Consider the following 17,357-nt stretch of genomic DNA (forward strand, 5'->3'; position numbering starts at 1 on the left):
TATATGTATTTTTAAATTATTACTATCTACCAACATCAAGAAGTCACAAACAAAGAGAGACCACACTGTAAAAAAAAAGTGCTGTTTTTGCAGGAAAACGCTGGCAGCTGGGGTTACCAGGGACTTCCTGTAAAAAATACAGCAGGACAGTATATCGCTTTACAGATGCAATATGTAAATTGATTTACAGTGAATGAAACTCACATTAAAACTGTTAAATCTACAGAAAAAAGAAGTTAATTTCACACATTGATGTTATATATAAATAGATTATTTCCTGTATCTTTTACAAGTAATAAATGCTTATTGTGGATCCATAATTTGTAAAATTAACAGGGAAATATTGAACAAAAAACTAATTTAAAATGGTAGAACGGTGAAACTGAGCTGCTCTGTATATTATACATAAAATCTATTACTATGCTGTATTTTTATGTTTTAATGTAAAATTTTAACCATAAACCAGGAAATTTATTACTGCTACGCCTACACCCAAACATGCAAAAATACATCTTGAGAAAACACAAGAGAGGAAAATATCACTTTTGGGAAATTTATTTTGCAGCCAGATTGGCCAAATGACAGCAATTGGATGCATTTTTTCCAACTAACACAATATGCAAGGCACACAGCAACTACACAATTCAATCACAATACAAGCTATAAAAGCTGTGGAACATTCCTTTAAAACAAAAATCACATATTGTGCCAAAAATGATCATAATGACCATGCAACGCAACACGCACCCTGCTGTCACCACAACCATGGCCTTGGTCAGAAAACACATCAGGAAAACCACGTGGTGAAACAAAACTACACATGTAGTCTAGAAACACTGCAGTAGCAGCATGTTTTTTTTTGTTTTGTTTTTTTATAAAGAACATTCCTTCAAAGCAAGAACATCTTCATGAATTGGCTTCATGCATTCGACCAGTAAAAGGTTTCAGTACACATTGTGGAACAAAATTAACAAAGTAAAACTAACAGTCCACAGAGAGTCAAGATTTAGGCTTAGCGCCACTCGTGGTCGGCGAGATCCTGAATCAGGGTGAGGACTCGAGGGTTCACACTGAGACGACGCTTTGAGTTTTTGTTCTCTACTTTGGTTCCTTTTTCTGGGTTTATGGAGAAGAAACACCTGTAGAATAAAATCATAAATGTTTATTAAGCATTTTATAATTGATCAGTTAAAATACAAGTACAGAGTAAGTAAAAATTAAGTATATACGCATATATACACAGTCATGGCCAAACTGCAACAACAACTGGTTTCACCACGTTCAAGACAAAGTATAACCAAAATGCTGTGGGGAAGTGAACAATGCATGGTCAAACGTATTGGCACCCTTCACAAGTGTCTTTTGCAGTGATATACCACACTTTAGCATTTTTAAAATCCAAAGCAAAGGTTATAGGTAATCAGACCAGACGTCAGCTAACTTTTGGTCTAGCCCTGAGTCTCGGCCAGGCTTGGACCCGGATTCAGACTGTTATTTTATTAAAACAAACAAAACAAACAAACAAACAAAAACCACACACACACACACACACACACTGAATCCGGCTCCAAACCCGACCGAGACTCAGAGCCAGACCTGGACTCCAACCACATCAAAGCCAGACTCCAGATCCCAGAGTCTGAGTTATGAGAAATAACAAAGCCATATTTGCTCACCTCTGAAGAAACTCTAGAGTGGAAGCCAGCTCAGATGGATAATGGATGTTAAAATTGTAGTAGCTCCCAAACATGAGGCACAGTGCAGAAATGAAGGAGGCTATGTTTGTGCTGACGAGGTTCCGATCAATACTCAGCATGTATCTTCTTGAGGAAGAGCAGGACTGTCCTGTGAACAAATTATTTAACAGGTTATATCAATAAGCACGGCAGTCACATGACATTTTATAAAAAGTGCACTTAAAAAAAAAAAAGAGAGAGAGAGAGAGCTATGAAACAGACTTACCACACACAATAATAGTGGGTGTCAGAGGCACTTGCTCCAGTTGTACCTCATCTGCCAGACATGTATCTTCAACACAGAAAAGCATGGACTCCTCCTTCTCTTCAAAGTAGCTGAGCAGAAGCAGGACCATCTCTTTCATATCATCTGAGCAGCCACTCTGCAGTCCCCACATCCTCTGAAGCCTTGCATAAGTCTGAAGGAACGCCTTGCTTTTGCTGACAGCAACTGTGGTCAAGTAGTCCAGAAGCCTTTTCCCCTTCAAATCCAAATTTCGTGTGAATGTCTCTTTGAGGTCAATCCCAGTAAGTTCCTTGAAGTGGACAGACATGCCAAGTTCATCAAACCAAAACGGCCACTCCTCTCTAAGGCATTTGAAACTTTTCCCTTGATTGACATTTTGACATTGTGTGTAATAAGTGGACTTCATTATACCTCTTCTGGATTGGCGTCAGCTTGCTGGAACATCACCTTGAGTTTTTCCATCTTTTGCTGTTGGCTCTCTGGAGTTTCTTCAAGAGGCAGAAATTCTACATTCCATTTAATGCACCCGTATGTATCCTGCATTGCTGCTCTTTCTTCCAAAGGGATCTCGTCTGTGTGGTCTGAGTCAGTCTGATGTTTTCTTTTTCTTATTTTGGGTGTTGAAGTGCGCCTTACATTTTCAATTCTGTTCTGCAACTGTTTGACAAGGGAAAGGTAGCCTGCGCCAACAATATCACCCTCTATTACATCTTGCAGAGAATTGGGATATTTTGCCACCATTTTTTTTGCAACGTCAATTGAATGTTTTCTACCTACATGAGGGCATTTTTCCATCAACTCAGTCACAACAATCCGGACCATTTGCCTCCCCCTCTCCAGAAAATGCATCACTTCTGCAGGAAGTTTACTCCATGGAATTTCAAAGTTGTCATCCCAATGTGTGTCACATCCTGGGCTGCTGGAGGAGGTCGACGATAGACTTTGGGGTGAAACAGAGAGCAATGACAGCGACTGGGTGGGTGAGGCTTCCACAGATGATGGCGAGCTGTTCTTTGGAGTTTGGTCTTTAAATTACAAAAAAAATACAATTATGATTCACACTGTATGTCTGTCCATGACCATCTCTACTTTTAATTTTGAATAGTTGTATGTTGTTTTTACTTACATTTCTGTTTCCAAGCAGAAAGAAGCTTTCTTGCTTGTACAGGTCTTAATACTGTCATCAAATCTGCCTCCGTTACAAAGAGTAGATCATCACTTGTCTCAACTCCAATGGACTGCAAGTGCTCTTCCAGGATGTTTTTGTTCACCGCTTGAAGTTCTGGTAGGACTTCCGTGATGGCGACATCTAGGAAGGTTCGCTCTGAGTCACTCATACTTGCACTGAAGAACGTCTTGATGCATTCTCAATCATCCAGGAAAGTAAATCTCCAAAAGTTGAATCTGTTCATCTGGACGTAGCGTTTTGTGGGAGAAACGTTTCGTCACTCATCCAAGTGACTTCTTCAGTCTCAGCTGACTGCAGGTTTCCCCAAACCTTATAAACAGTACATTTGCATAATGACTGAAACCAGCCTACAATTGTCTGCATGATCAACTCGGTCACCACATCTCCAAGTTTCTGGCTTCGATCCTCAACCCGCTGGTGGGCAGCTCTGAACACCACATCCAGAACACCCTGGATTTTGTTGAGAAGGTGAGAGATGTCATTATGGAGGCAGATGAAACCATGGTCTCGTACGACGTTACATCTCTCTTCACTTGCATCCCAGTCATGGAAGCGTTGGAGGTAGTCCATAAGAGATTACAGGATGACACCAACCTCAGCAACAGGACCACTCTCAGCATCGACCAAGTGTGTTTGCTTTTGGAACTGTGTCTTCATTCCACCTACTTCACATACAAGGGTCAGTTCTACAGGCAGAAACATGGGTGTGCCATGGGCTCCCCAGTTTCACCCATTGTGGCCAATTTGTACATGGAAGAAGTGGAAAAGAGGGCGTTGCTATCCTACCCTGGAACACCACCAAGCCATTGGTTCAAATATGTGGATGACACCTGGGTGAAAATCAAATCTCAGGATGTACTACATTTCACGGATCACATTAACTCGGTGGATCAACACATCAAATTCACCAGGGAGGATATGAAAAGTGGCAGGTTAGCCTTCTTAGACTGTGAGATTTCCATCAGTAATGGGGGACATCTAAAAGCTGACGTGTACCGTAAACCTACGCATACGGATCAGTATCTAAGGTTTGACTCTCATCATCCACTGGAGCACAAACTGGGTGTCATCAGGACGCTACAACACAGAGCGAACACCATCCCCACTGACACAGCGGCCAGGGAGGCAGAAGAACAGCACATCAAGAAGGCCCTGAGTAAATGTGGTTATCCCAGCTGGACGTTTGTCAAAGCTGGGAAGGCACCTAAAGAAAGCTCCAGCCGATCCAGGAGAGAAGGACAACCGCTGCCCAGGCGAAAACCTGTAGTGATCCCATATGTGTCAGGAGTATCGGAACAGTTGAGACGCATTTTTTCTAAACACCGGGTCTCTGTGGCTTTTAAACCCCAAAATACGCTGCGCCAAAAACTGGTCCACCCCAAGGATCGGGTCCCCCGACACAAACAGAGTAACATAGTGTACGCTGTTAAGTGCCAGGAGGATTGCCAGGATTTATACATCGGGGAAACCAAACAACCTCTAGCGAAGCGGATGGCACAACACAGAAGAGCAACCTCATCAGGCCAGGACTCTGCAGTTTATTTACACCTACAGGCCAGTGGACACTCTTTCAACGATGAGGATGTACACATCCTGGACAGGGAGGAACGCTGGTTTGAGCGCAGAGTCAAGGAGGTCATTTACGTGAAAAGGGAAAGACCATCTCTGAATCGAGGAGGGGGCCTAAGGGTACATCTTCCACCATCTTACAATGCTGTGATTGCAGCCATTCCCCAACTCTCTGTGAATGGTACTCATGGACATTGATCAGTGTCTTTGATCAGTGGGTTTTGGTCAGTGATTGTTGATCAATGGTCATGGGAATTTGCATAATTATGATTAAGGAACTGACCTCACAGCCCATTGTTCCTTCAGTGGGCTGGTTTCAGTCATTATGTAAATGTACTGTTTATAAGGTTTGGGGAAACCTGCAGTCAGCTGAGACTGAAGAAGTCACTTGGATGAGTGACGAAACGTTTCTCCCACAAAACACTACGTCCAGATGAACAGATTCAACTTTTGGAGTTGCACTGAAGAAGAAATGCCACCTCCAAACAAAATAGAAAATCACATACAGTTCATACACTTAATGGAGCAGGGTATGGATCAGGTAACACTTATATTAATGTTAAACTATTTACAGTGAGAAGTGAGCTATTAGTTGGACATTATTTTGCCACAATACTGTGCTTTTGCGGAATGACTCGGTATCCTTCAAGAATGTATGATACCAAAGGATAGAAATCAGGCAGGTCATTAATGTTGATACACTGTAACCCAAGACTGTCCTTTGTCACAGAATACAGATGGTATTCTGAGAGGAAGATGCCTTTGTGGATATCCATTAGAACATACACAGATGTGTCATTTTGAATCAAGATGAGTAGAAGTTCACCAAACTCCATACACTCGTCATTTCTGTACACAAGAAACTGTCCCTTTTTATATGCAGTGCCCTTGTACTGAATGTCTGTGGTAACTGTGGTATTGCTTTCTGAAAAAGCTAACTCCCTGACTGCATGCTGAATAGTGTCACTGTAGAGGTTGGGATAAAACACACAGCTCTCCTTCACTTGCAGCAGTTCACGGCATTCTTGCCCAGCTAAAAGATAAGCCTGATACATCTGATGACGTGTTGACAAAGTTTGACTAATATTTTTGAAGCTTTTCAAGTGTCTGGCACATCTTTTAAAGTAACTGTGTTTACATTCAAACCTAAGCGTCCATAACCTCATCAATGGACCAAACTTCAACCACAGTGCTGAATAATGGCGCAAATAGTGGTGCTTGGGTTTTAGTTGAATTCCAGGAAACAACATCTTTCTCATCTCCAAATATTCTTGGATCAAAATGTCAGCAAATGCTATCTGGGACAAGGAAATGCTCTGAGCACAAATAAGATCCACAATGTCTTTCAACTGGAGAGCTAACTGCCATACTTCATCCTCATGGTTTTGTACTTTTGTACAATCAAAACTGGCAGCAATCTCAAGAGGTTCCAGTTTTGAACGGCTTGCCCTGATAATTTGGATCCGTCAGGTTTGACAGTACATGGCTTTGTAAGTGCTTCGGATCCTTTATATTTAAACTGTTTAATGCGTCTGTTTAAAAGGGAGTATGTGAACCATTTTTTATTTTTTATAATGTTCTTCAGGTACAGTGCTAGATCATATGACACAACTCCTTCAAAGAGGTCATGACCTAGACAAGGTGGGAGACCAGGCTGGGATACGTGAAAAGACTGAAGGGTATTGAAGATGGAGTTTACCTTTATTCCTCTGACGTCTTGGATAGTTTCAGACTGGAGATCAGCAACAACCGCGTCATATGTCTCTGGAGTGCGTGGAGGACCACAGGCATTCGGATCAGCATAAAACTCACTTCGTGTTACTTCACAGTACCTGCAAAAATATTGAGAGCAGCTGAAGTTTTCTGTAAACCCTCCTATGCAATGAGAACCCAAGTTGTCCCCAGCAATACAGTAAAGACCCCCTTTTACTGTTTCTCCATCTACATCTATTCCATCTGTCTCCAAGGATTTCAGATCTGCCAACAACTCTGAAAAAACTTTGGCTATTCCAAAACGCTTGAAGTCATTCTCAACACACAACAAGACTAAAAACATATTATCTGTATTTGAACGCAAATGAATGGGTAAATTTGCTAATGACAGATAGACTGCAAGAAGTTTGTGCGTCTTTTTAGCAGAACCCAGGGGATTCACTACCTCAAATGAATCTTGGTACAAAATCAGTTTGAGGCTTTCAGGGTTTTCATTAAAGAACTGGTGATATTTGAAATTTTTTCCATCATATAAATCCTTAAAAATCTCTACATCAGGACCCCCAAACTGTTGTGACTGTGTATTCCTCCATAACTGTGACTCTAAAAAGCTCTTCAGAGTTTCTCCCACTGGTATGTAGTAAGCAAATTTTTCTGTCATGTTTTCATCCATTCCCAATGGCACCGTCTTGGGTTCTGTGTATTTAAACATTTTTTTGAATGTTTGATTTCTGGTGTGTGTTGTTCCTAGTTGTCCCTGATGGCAAGCAGAGAACAAATCTGACTCTTTAATGCAGTCACAGATTTTAGTGACTGCTTCATCTGATAGGTTCATTTCATTTTTTAGTAAACAACTTACCTTATTTATTGTGTAGGCTTGACCCAATTCTTGCACATTCTGCATTTCCTCAGCAATAGTCTGTATAGTAGAGGCAGGAATTAGCAGCTGTCCTTGCAGTTTAAGGTAAAAGAGACACATGTTTCTGAGATAAGACTGACTATCGTTCTCTGGCATATCACTGGCTGAACTAGCAGATGGCATGGCTTCATGTGTGTTTTCTGAATATTCTGTACTGTCATTTGGGGGCTGAGGTTGACATTCCTTGTACATGTCATCAATACCATCTGGGGAACATGCTTTATGCTTCCTACACATGTGAGAAGTAAATGATGACTTTTTTGTAAACACATGCTTACAACCACTTACTGGACATGTCACAGACCTGCCCTCTGCAATATGATCATTTAAGTGAGACACTAGCTCTTTCACTGTTTGAAAATGGCGGGCACATAATGAAACCGCACATTTTAAATCTGCAACAAGAGCTTTAGGAGTAGCTTGAAGTGCAGGTGCATTGTGCACACGATAAAAAATGCCCCTTGAAAGCAGAGTACGTGGTGAATGTTTGACTGCAATTGGCGCCAACACATTTAAAAAGACAACAAGGCTAATTCTTATGCACTCTGCAATGTAGTATATAGCCTCTTAATGTGACCAATACCTTTTTACAAAAGACGCAGATGATCATTTTTAGTATTTCAAAAGTTTGCTCGTGCTTTTCAGCTGAACTAGCATGCTAGCGCTAGGTTATCAAGCATTGGTCTAAATATCAACTGGTGCTTTTATCTCGAAAAAAAGTCACCAAGATATTAAACTTACCGTGCAAACTTTCTGACGAACAAACACAGATCCTCAAAAAACACTTGAAATCGTATGTTTGTAATTTGTCCGAAAAACTTAGTTGCTAAAAGTTCGACGTTTTCTGCTCCGGTCTTCTCTCTCTCCACTCTGCAAATGGTGCGTGCTGGCTCGTTAGCTATAGTCCTGAACTAGGCGCTCTTCTCCTCCCGCCCTCACGTCATTATCCAATCAGAGACGAGCTTCAGACATATTTTGCACATTCAAAATTAGGCGCACTCAGTGCAACAGAGAGTAGCCTACAGTAGCTTACAGCTCTGTGAACCATAGAAATCCTATGGGAGGCACTGTAACTTTGTTTAGCCTGTAATAATGAGACATTGCTGGCCTAACCCAAAACAGTAGTCTAGTCTAAGTATCACATTGCAATTAAAAGAAACATAAAGAATACAAGCATTATGACTGAACAGAAGCATTACTTAGGTGTTAAATAATAATTTCTTATAGGTTACTCTACAAAAGGCTGCAAATAGCCCGAATGATTTAAAAAAAAAAACACATAATGTAAACAATTTTAATTGTATATTTTTATATAGCCTATAAATAGAGAGGCAACCTCTCAGGTTCACAATGACATCTTCTGTGAAAACATTTTTATTAGTCCTATCCCTGAATTTGCATCATTTCATGAATCATGTTAAAAGTAGGCCCAGTACATCCATGCAGTTGTAAAGTGACTTACATATAATTCTTGTATTTTTCAAAAAAGACTGACTAAAACTATAATTTTTACAATATTTGCATGTCAAATTAACATAACTATTTTGTTATAAGTATTAAGGTATTTCACTGTTTTTGTTCGAAGTATTTGTAGTTTTAACCAATAAATTTGATTATAATCACAGATTGATGTTGTAAATATAACAAAAACATTATATTTAATAGTTTACAAAAGTCCACTGTGATTGAAGCAGGAAAATTGTGTTTTTGAGTTTACTATACTTTTCTGTAGGGATTTTACATGGTTTTTATGTCAAATTCACAGCCATTTTTTACAGTGCACACCGTAAAACCATCGCCCTTTCCTCTCTTCCTCTCATCGCCTTTGCTACCTTTCCTTCATTTTGTGCCGTATTATACTCTTGATCTCTGTCCTACTAACAACAACAACAACAATAAACTTTATTTATATAGCACATTTAAAAACCAGTGGTATACCAAAGTGCTGAACATGTGAGAGGGTCAGATGCAGGGCTGGACTGGGACAAAAAATCGGCCCGGGCATTTTGACTAGAGACCGGCCCACCAGGATAGAGATTGAAAATGTGACGTCATTCAGGGGTAAAACCGCAAAGGATTCTGGGAACTTGTGGCAAGAGGTACTAGCGCACGCAGGCTTTCAATTGAACTCAGTTACACAGCGATAAAAAGAAACCCAAAAAATGGCAAGAAGCTGTTGTATTATTAACTGCAATAGCCGGTCGCATGACAGCCACGGGAAGCCGACGGGTAAAGAGATCTTTTTTTTTTTTATCGGATTATGTCGTTGAAGAGAAATTTTTTAAGCCATGTTTCCGAAGCAAGAGCCGACGGATGGTCTGGATATACCAAATATAACGTCTCAGAACACTCCAGCTCACATGTTAGTCTGCTCCAAGCATTCCCACAAAGGTCAGTGTTTTGTAGTAGTTAATACGTCATTTTTCTTAACATAATTGGTGATATAGGTTACAAGCAAGTCTGGCGCTGAACAGAAATTGTCACTATGCTCCTTTATTTATTGTGCATAAATAGTGAATTGTCCTGACACAATATTGCGTTTCGCTTCTGTTATTACCATGGTACATTGACAAAAACATATACTTTTATTCACAGGATAAAACAGTTGTTTTGTATCACTAATTGTCCAGTGCGATTACAACATACAATATTATTGTCACTGCTACATTTCTGTAATGCGTACCAGAAATTATTTCCACTACTAATTAATTACCGTTGAGCTCAAAGGTTATATTAATAAACGGTTAACGAATGTGTATTTATGAAGACGATTTGTGAGACTGGTAAACTTACCTTTGTTTGTACGATGGTCTTTCGTTCTATACGGTGCATTTCAAGGTCCTGTACCCATCCGTCAGTAAACTGTACCTGGGCTTGTTGCAGTGACCTGAAGTTACTAAACTTCAGGAGTGTATGCACTCACTCCAAGAACCGTATAATTATAAATCTGAGCGTGGTGAAAGTTGGGCAGCATGCTAACGTCTTTTGTCCACTCTGTGTACTCGTAAGGGTCTAACCCTTTCACTCCTTTGGTTTTTGTCCTCGTATCTTTTCTTTGCCTTTTCGTCGAGTCTGTCTTTGTACGGTCCGGCATTGTTCTCCTTCGTTTTGTACATTCCTTTTTTGTGCGGCAAAGAAAAACCAAGAAGGTATTGGAACCGGAGAATGAAGATTTTGCGGTGCTGCAAATGCTTGCATTTGATGCGGTACTTGTTTTGCCATGAGTTCCCGGAATGCAATGCGCGAAAGTCACGTGATCTGTCAATCGCTATAGGAAAAACCATAAAGCCTTTGCATGAAAACAACTGCTTTGATGTACACTGCCTTGTTGGTATATATGTATCAATCTAATAAACTTAAACCTACACCATCCTCCCTATTCTGGATTTTAAACAGTACATAGCAGAAACAAAAAGACTGCTTGGTCGAGTTAACCTCCTGAACTATCTACAACACATGGTAGAAACCTTAAATTAAGACCAAGAACACTAGAGGTGAGACATGATCATTAATTAATATTAAAATTAATAAATGGCAGATTTAGTGATATTTTCATAAACACCTCCTTTCCTTTTTTTGTTCTCCATTGTCTTTAGTTCGTCTATAAGATTGCTAAACAAGGGGGAGGGTGCATCCGGCCTCCTCGGCTGTAATTGGTCCAGCCCAGAGTCGATCATGACCAATTGGCCAATCCAACACCTTTCATTATATATACCCTTCCTAAAAAAATAAAATAAAAAAAATCCATCGGCCCATAAAAACAAAAATCGCCAGCGGCCCACCGGGCAAATGCCCGGTATGCCCAATGGCCAGTCCAGCTATGGTCAGATGTAAGTAAAAGAGAAAGATGAAGGCCATGGCAAAGTACCAAATATGCTAGCAGATTAATGCCATTAAAAACACAGAAATACATATAAAAGCATATTAGAACATTGTGTGTAAAAATATAAAAGAGTCAAGAAAAATGTAAAATAATTAAAAGAGGTTAAGAATAGAATGAAGGTAGCAACAAGCATTAAACTAACTAACAAACAAGCATTAACTGGTAGAAAAGGCGAGGTTAAATAAATAGGTTTTTAACCGCGATTTGAAAGATTGAATGGAATCGGACTCAAAGGTGGCAATGGGGAGGTTATTCCACAGATCAGGTGCAGCCAAGGCAAACGTACGGTCACCTCTAGTCTTCAGCCGGACTTGGCTGTACCAAAAGTGACTGGGAAGATGATCTTAGTGTCATGATCCTGGGTCCGTTTGACCCAGCGTTTTGTGTTTTTCTATTTAGTGTGATTTTGGTTCTGTTCTTCCTCTGTTTAGTGTTTACACTGTTCGGCCCGTGTGTGTCCTTGTATGTGTAGTTCCTGTTTTATTGTGAAGGTCTGTGTCTTATGTCAGTGTGTTCTGTTTACGTTTTCCCCTGCCTCGTCAGTTGTGATGTCTTCCAGGTGTGTTCCCCTCCTGTTTCCCTTCCTCTGATTCCTGGCGTGTGTATTTATAGTGTGTATTTATAGTGTCACATTTATATTCACACACGGCCTGCCTCGGCACCCTGTGACAGTACGAACCAGCCACAACATGGATCCAGCAGACTTACCCGGGGAGAGCGATCTGATGCGAGTCCAACGCCTGGTTGAGTGGATAACCCACACCTCAAATATGAGAGCAAGGATCGTGGGGATAAATGCTATTGAGGTGATCCTCAAAGGAAATCCCTATCTCCGCCAGGTCAGAGGATGTTCGGACTTATTGGCCAACTTGTATGAAGCCCGGGAGGCGGCGCGAGCTCGGGAAATATCGGACTTGGTCCAGCAGCAACCGCCGGCAGCCACCCCGGAGCAGCCGCGTCAGCCTCACCTGCCGGATGCGAGTTTACCCAGCCTGCCGGAGCCGGCTGCGGGGAAGAAACGTCGATCGCGCCGCCGGCGCGCCACCCCACAGCCGGACGTTCGGACTTCTAAATCGCCGGCTGTGGTGAGTGAGGACTCTTTTTCCGTTGTGGATTGTGGAACTGTTTATTCCGTGGCAGTGTTTTGTGCGGCAGATAACAATGTAAACAGCTTATCGCCTGCTCAGCCACTCTTAGCTCAGTTAGCTGCTAAGCAGCCACTCTCCACTCAGTCTCCAGTGTCAGCCGCTCACTCACCTTCAGCGCAGTCTCTAGCGCCCCTTTCAGCTCAGTCTCTAGCGCCCCTTTCAGCTCAGTCTCCAGTGCAGTTTCCTGTGTCACCTGAAGTGCAGTCTCCTGCGTCACCTGAAGTGCAGTCTCCTGTGTCACCTGAAGCGCAGTCTCCTGTGTCACTTGAAGCGCAGTCTCCAGGGCCTCCAGTGTCACCTGTAGTTCAGTCTCCAGGGCCTCCAGTGTCACCTGTAGTTCAGTCTCCAGGGCCTCTAGTGTCACCTGTAGTTCAGTCTCCAGTGCTCCCAGTTTCACCCGCAGTCCAGGCCCCTGTGCCGCCTGTAGTCCAGGCCCCTGTGCCTCCAGTGTCACCGTTACTTGTAGTTCAGGCCCCAGTGCCACCAGGTTCACCCGTTCACTCCACGCAGGGAGGAAGTCTTACGTCTTCTCAGTGTACTTTTCAGGGTTTAGCCGCCGTTGGTACAGTTTGCCACTCCAGGGCTTCCCCAGAGGCTAGGTGTCAGTCCCCAGCTGATTCTGGACCCCTGCAGTTTAAGCAGCCCCCTGAGTACCACATCATGTCAGCGTTGCCTGGGCAGAGCCAGTGCTCAGTGCAGTGCCAGTTGCTTTCGTGTTTGCTAGTGGCCTTCATGGCTGCTGGCTTAGTGATGGCTTCTGCTGGAGGGTCCGAGGGACCGCTCCGGCCTTTGTCTCTAGTCTTCGCTGGAGGGTCCGAGGGACCGCTCCGGCCTTCGTCTCGTGTCTCCGCTGGAGGGTCCGAGGGACCGCTCCGGCCTTCGTCGTCAGTCTTCGCTGGAGGATCCAAGGGACCCGTCCAGCCTGCAGCGCCCCCGTCTCCGGCTTCCACGCCGCCGCCAACTGCAGCGCCCCGTCTCCGGCTTCCACGCCGCGCCAGCTGCAGCGCCTCCGTCTCCGGCTTCCACGCCGCCGCCAGCTGCAGCGCCTCCGCCTCCGGCTTCCACGCCGCCGCCAGCTGCAGCGCCTCCGCCTCCGGTTTCCACGCTGCCGCCAGTTGCAGCCTCACCGTCCACGTCGCCGCCTGCAGCGCTTCCGTCTCCGGCTTCCATGCCGCCGCCTGCCGCGCTTCCGTCTCCGGCTTCCACGCCGCCGCCTGCAGCGCCTCCGTCTCCGGCTTCCACGCCGCCGCCTGCAGCGCCTCCGTCTCCGGCTTCCACGCCAGCTGCAGCCTCTTCATTCTCGCCAGCTGCAGCGCCTCCATCTCCGGCTTCCACGCCGTCGCCTGCAGCCTCATCAGCCACGCCAGCTGCAGCCTCATCAGCCACGCCAGCTGCAGCCTCATCAGCCACGCCAGCTGCAGCCTCATCAGCCACGCCAGCGGCAGCCTCCGGGTCTTCACCTCGCCAGCTGCAGCCTCCGGGTCTTCACCCTCGCCAGCTGCAGCCTCCGGGTCTTCACCCTCGCCTGCAGCAGCCTCCGGGTCTTCACCCTCGCCTGCAGCAGCCTCCGGGTCTTCACCCTCGCCTGCAGCAGCCCGTCTGGTCCAGCCTCCGTGTCTTCAGCCCCGTCTGGTCCAGCCTCCGTGTCTTCAGCCCCGTCTGGTCCAGCCTCCGTGTCTTCAGCCCCGTCTGGTCCAGCCTCCGTGTCTTCGCCTTCAGCTAACCGGCCACTTTCCAGGCCACTGGCCAGGCGCCATCACCATCGTGGGCGGCCCCCAGACTCCCTTCGCCTGAGTCGCCACCGTTGCCTTCCGCACGGTCGGCCTCCGGACCAGCTCCATCATGTCGTTCGCCAACGACGACGCCATTGCCGTCCTCACGGTCGGCCCCCTGAACTGCTTCCACGGGGCCGCCGCTGCCTTCCGCACGGCCGGCCTCCTGAACTGTTTGGGCTCCGGTGCTGTCGGCCCCTGGCCGACCCCCTGAACTGTTTCCACGTCGCCGCCGTTGCCTTCCGCACGGCCGGCCCCCTGAACTGTTTGGGCTCCGGTGCTGTCGGCCCCTGGCTGGCCCCTGAACCGTGTCCACGTTGCCGTCCTCACTGCCGGCCCCCTGAGGTGTTCTGTTTTGGACTTTGTTTTCTTGGGCTCTGGTGTGTTTCTTTTCTTTTGGTTTTGGGACTCGTGTTTTGTTTGTTGCTTCCTTGTGCTCCTGTTTTGGGTTTGCCTCGAGCCCTCCGTCCTGGACCCCCACCGCCCGCCTGGTCGGGTTGTTTGTTGTTTTTTCTGGCTGTTTTGTTTCCTTGTTGGGCTGTCTGGGGCCAGCCTTTGACGGGGGGTACTGTCATGATCCTGGGTCCGTTTGACCCAGCGTTTTGTGTTTTTCTATTTAGTGTGATTTTGGTTCTGTTCTTCCTCTCTTTAGTGTTTACACTGTTCGGCCCGTGTGTGTCCTTGTACGTGTAGTTCCTGTTTTATTGTGAAGGTCTGTGTCTTATGTCAGTGTGTTCTGTTTACGTTTTCCCCTGCCTCGTCAGTTGTGATGTCTTCCAGGTGTGTTCCCCTCCTGTTTCCCGTCCTCTGATTCCTGGCGTGTGTATTTATAGTGTGTGTTACCTCGTCCTCGTTGCTGGTTCGTCTGTGTTGCTCCCCGTCATGTTCTGGTGTATTCTCCCTGCATCTACGTTTCTCACCTCAAGGTTTCAGGTTAGTTTTTGTGTAGCTTTTCCCAGTTTAGTTTATTCTTAGGATTTGGTTTCCTTCCTCCTCGTCCTTGTTGGTTTTCCCTTTTGTTAATAAAGCTCGCTCACAACTGAAGCAGTCTGCATTTTGGGTCCATTTATATTCACACACGGCCTGCCTCGGCACCCCATGACACTTAGTGCTCTAGCAGGGCTGTATAGTCTAGTTTTGCCCTCATAAGAAATGTTCTTAGCCCAAGCTGCTCTCGGAATTTTGTCTTTTATGTCATACCTCTGAACATTAACCTGAGTAGACCTTGCAATCACTGTGTCTTGCGGCTTTGGTCCCAGTGATCCCTGAGCACGCTGAATCTGCAAATCCTCATTTTCCAGAAGGGCAAGTTCTTTCTTTAAGCTGTACTGAATGCCATCATATCATTGCCCTCAGCACCTTCTTTAATTCCATATATACAGAGATTGTTGCGACGCAATCTTCCTTCCAGGTCCGTGACTTTGGTCTGGAGAGTTTTCTGCTGGTCCAGACAGCAAATTAGCGTATCTCTCAGGTCCACAGTTACTGTCTCAAGTTTGCTCACACGTTGTTCTACTTCAGTTAACCTAGTGCCGTGATTAGGGATATCCACGATGACACCTCTTCAATTCAATTTTATTTATAAAATTGGAGGCCGAGGTAATGCCATCCAGAGTAAGAATCTGGTTAGATACCATATTTCAAGAATCAGAAAATATTTCAAGATTTTCAGGTCTGAGTAAAATAACCTCAGTTTTATCTGAATTAAGAAGCAGAAAGTTTAATGTAAGCAGAATTGGTCCTAGCACTAAACCCTGTGGAACACCAGGATTGACCTTAGTGTGTGAAGAGGACTCTCCATTTACGTGCACAAATAGGAGTCTATTAGATAAATATGATTCAAACCACTGCAGCGCAGCACCTGTAAATTAAATTAATTTGTGGCCACATTCAAAAGAACTTCTCCCTGTGACTTTGTCTTTAATAGTATTTAATGAGTGGTCTTTACAAAAACTGCTTCTTCTCTTAGTGGTTGACAACAGACCTTAATCTAGAGGTTTAAGATTACCATTTCGTAATCTTCAATTAGCCAGCTGCATAAATTTGGGCACCCCAACAAAAAATTTACATCAATATTTAATAGATCCACCTTTTGCAGAAATAACAGCCTCTAATTGCTTCCTATCGCTTCCAATGACAGTCTGGATTCTGGTTGAAGGTATTTTGGACCATCTCCACAACATCTCCAGTTTAGCCAGTTTTTGTGGTTTTTGAGCATGAGCAGCCCACTTTAAGTCACACCATAGAATTTCAATAATATTCAGGTCTGCGGACTGAGATGGCCATACCAGAACATTGTACTTGTTTCTCTGCATGAATGCCTTACTAGATTTTGAGCAGTTTTTAGGATTGTTGTCTTGTTGAAATTTCAGCCCCAGCACAACTTCAACTTTGTCACTGATTCTTCAACATTGTTCTCAAGAATCTGCTGATACTGACTGGAATCATGTGATGTTTGTGTAATGTATGTATGGTTGGGAGGGTAAGATGGCGCTGGCAAGGCTGGCAGCCTTAACCCGCTTGAGGCAGGCGTTGCCAATTTGGAACAGTTAAAAACTAACAACCTGATTACCCCACATATATATTTTATGAGTTGTTTTTTTTTACTCAGAAGTATCACTGCAGGACTCGGTTGTGCATTAGCAACAAAAACTTAATTTGAGCCTGCGAGGGTTAACCCAATTTCCCTTGGGATGAATAAAGTATTATCAATCAATCAATCAATCAATCAATCAACACCCGGTTACGCCAATCGGAGGTCACTAAAATCAATATTGCATCAGTGTGTAATTTTGCCAAAACAATGTCGGACTCCGTAGTTTGCTCTGGTCCCCTCCCCAATCAGACCAGGGCTGTATCCCAATTCAGGGTCTGCAGCCTTAAAGTACGCAGCCTTAACGGTCCTCAAGGGCCGCGTACTCAAAGACCGCTAAGGCCGGAAGTGCGAGGCTTGTAGGCTTGTGAAATGGGACGTCTAGCCTCCGTCGCGCTGCCCAGGTTGCCTAGCAACCATGATACTAACAATTGGAAACATTTCATACAGCTTTGTTTGACAGAAATGAAGGAGAACATATTTTGTTCATTTGTTTCTACATGAGCTCTGTGTGATTTAATAAGTATCTGAGGCTGAGACCACAGGACTGTAAAACATGATTGTTTTACAGTCATAACAGACATGTCA

General features: G+C 44.3%; 1 protein-coding gene across 3 annotated transcripts; it reads right to left on the bottom strand.

The window, feature by feature from the left end:
- Positions 1-539: 539 nt before the first annotated feature.
- Positions 540-8,287, bottom strand: LOC102080133 (uncharacterized). 3 transcript variants are annotated; one of them, XM_025910482.1, is made up of 8 exons: positions 8,115-8,287; positions 7,314-7,373; positions 6,441-6,573; positions 3,110-3,292; positions 2,395-3,008; positions 1,963-2,272; positions 1,677-1,845; positions 540-1,116 (listed from the first exon to the last, which is right to left on the bottom strand). In XM_025910482.1, the coding sequence occupies exons 4-8, from the start codon at positions 3,165-3,167 to the stop codon at positions 945-947; spliced, it is 1,323 nt and encodes a 440-aa protein (XP_025766267.1). In that variant the 5' UTR covers positions 3,168-3,292; positions 6,441-6,573; positions 7,314-7,373; positions 8,115-8,287; the 3' UTR covers positions 540-944. The 3 variants fall into 3 exon arrangements, with proteins under 3 accessions (XP_025766267.1, XP_019218392.1, XP_019218393.1); XM_019362847.2 differs by lacking the exons at positions 6,441-6,573; positions 7,314-7,373; positions 8,115-8,287 and having other exon boundaries at positions 3,110-3,453; XM_019362848.2 differs by lacking the exons at positions 6,441-6,573; positions 7,314-7,373; positions 8,115-8,287 and having other exon boundaries at positions 540-1,139; positions 3,110-3,453.
- Positions 8,288-17,357: the final 9,070 nt, after the last annotated feature.

The sequence above is a fragment of the Oreochromis niloticus genome, linkage group LG9 (assembly GCF_001858045.2).
Source record: "Oreochromis niloticus isolate F11D_XX linkage group LG9, O_niloticus_UMD_NMBU, whole genome shotgun sequence".
Lineage (NCBI taxonomy): Eukaryota > Metazoa > Chordata > Actinopteri > Cichliformes > Cichlidae > Oreochromis > Oreochromis niloticus.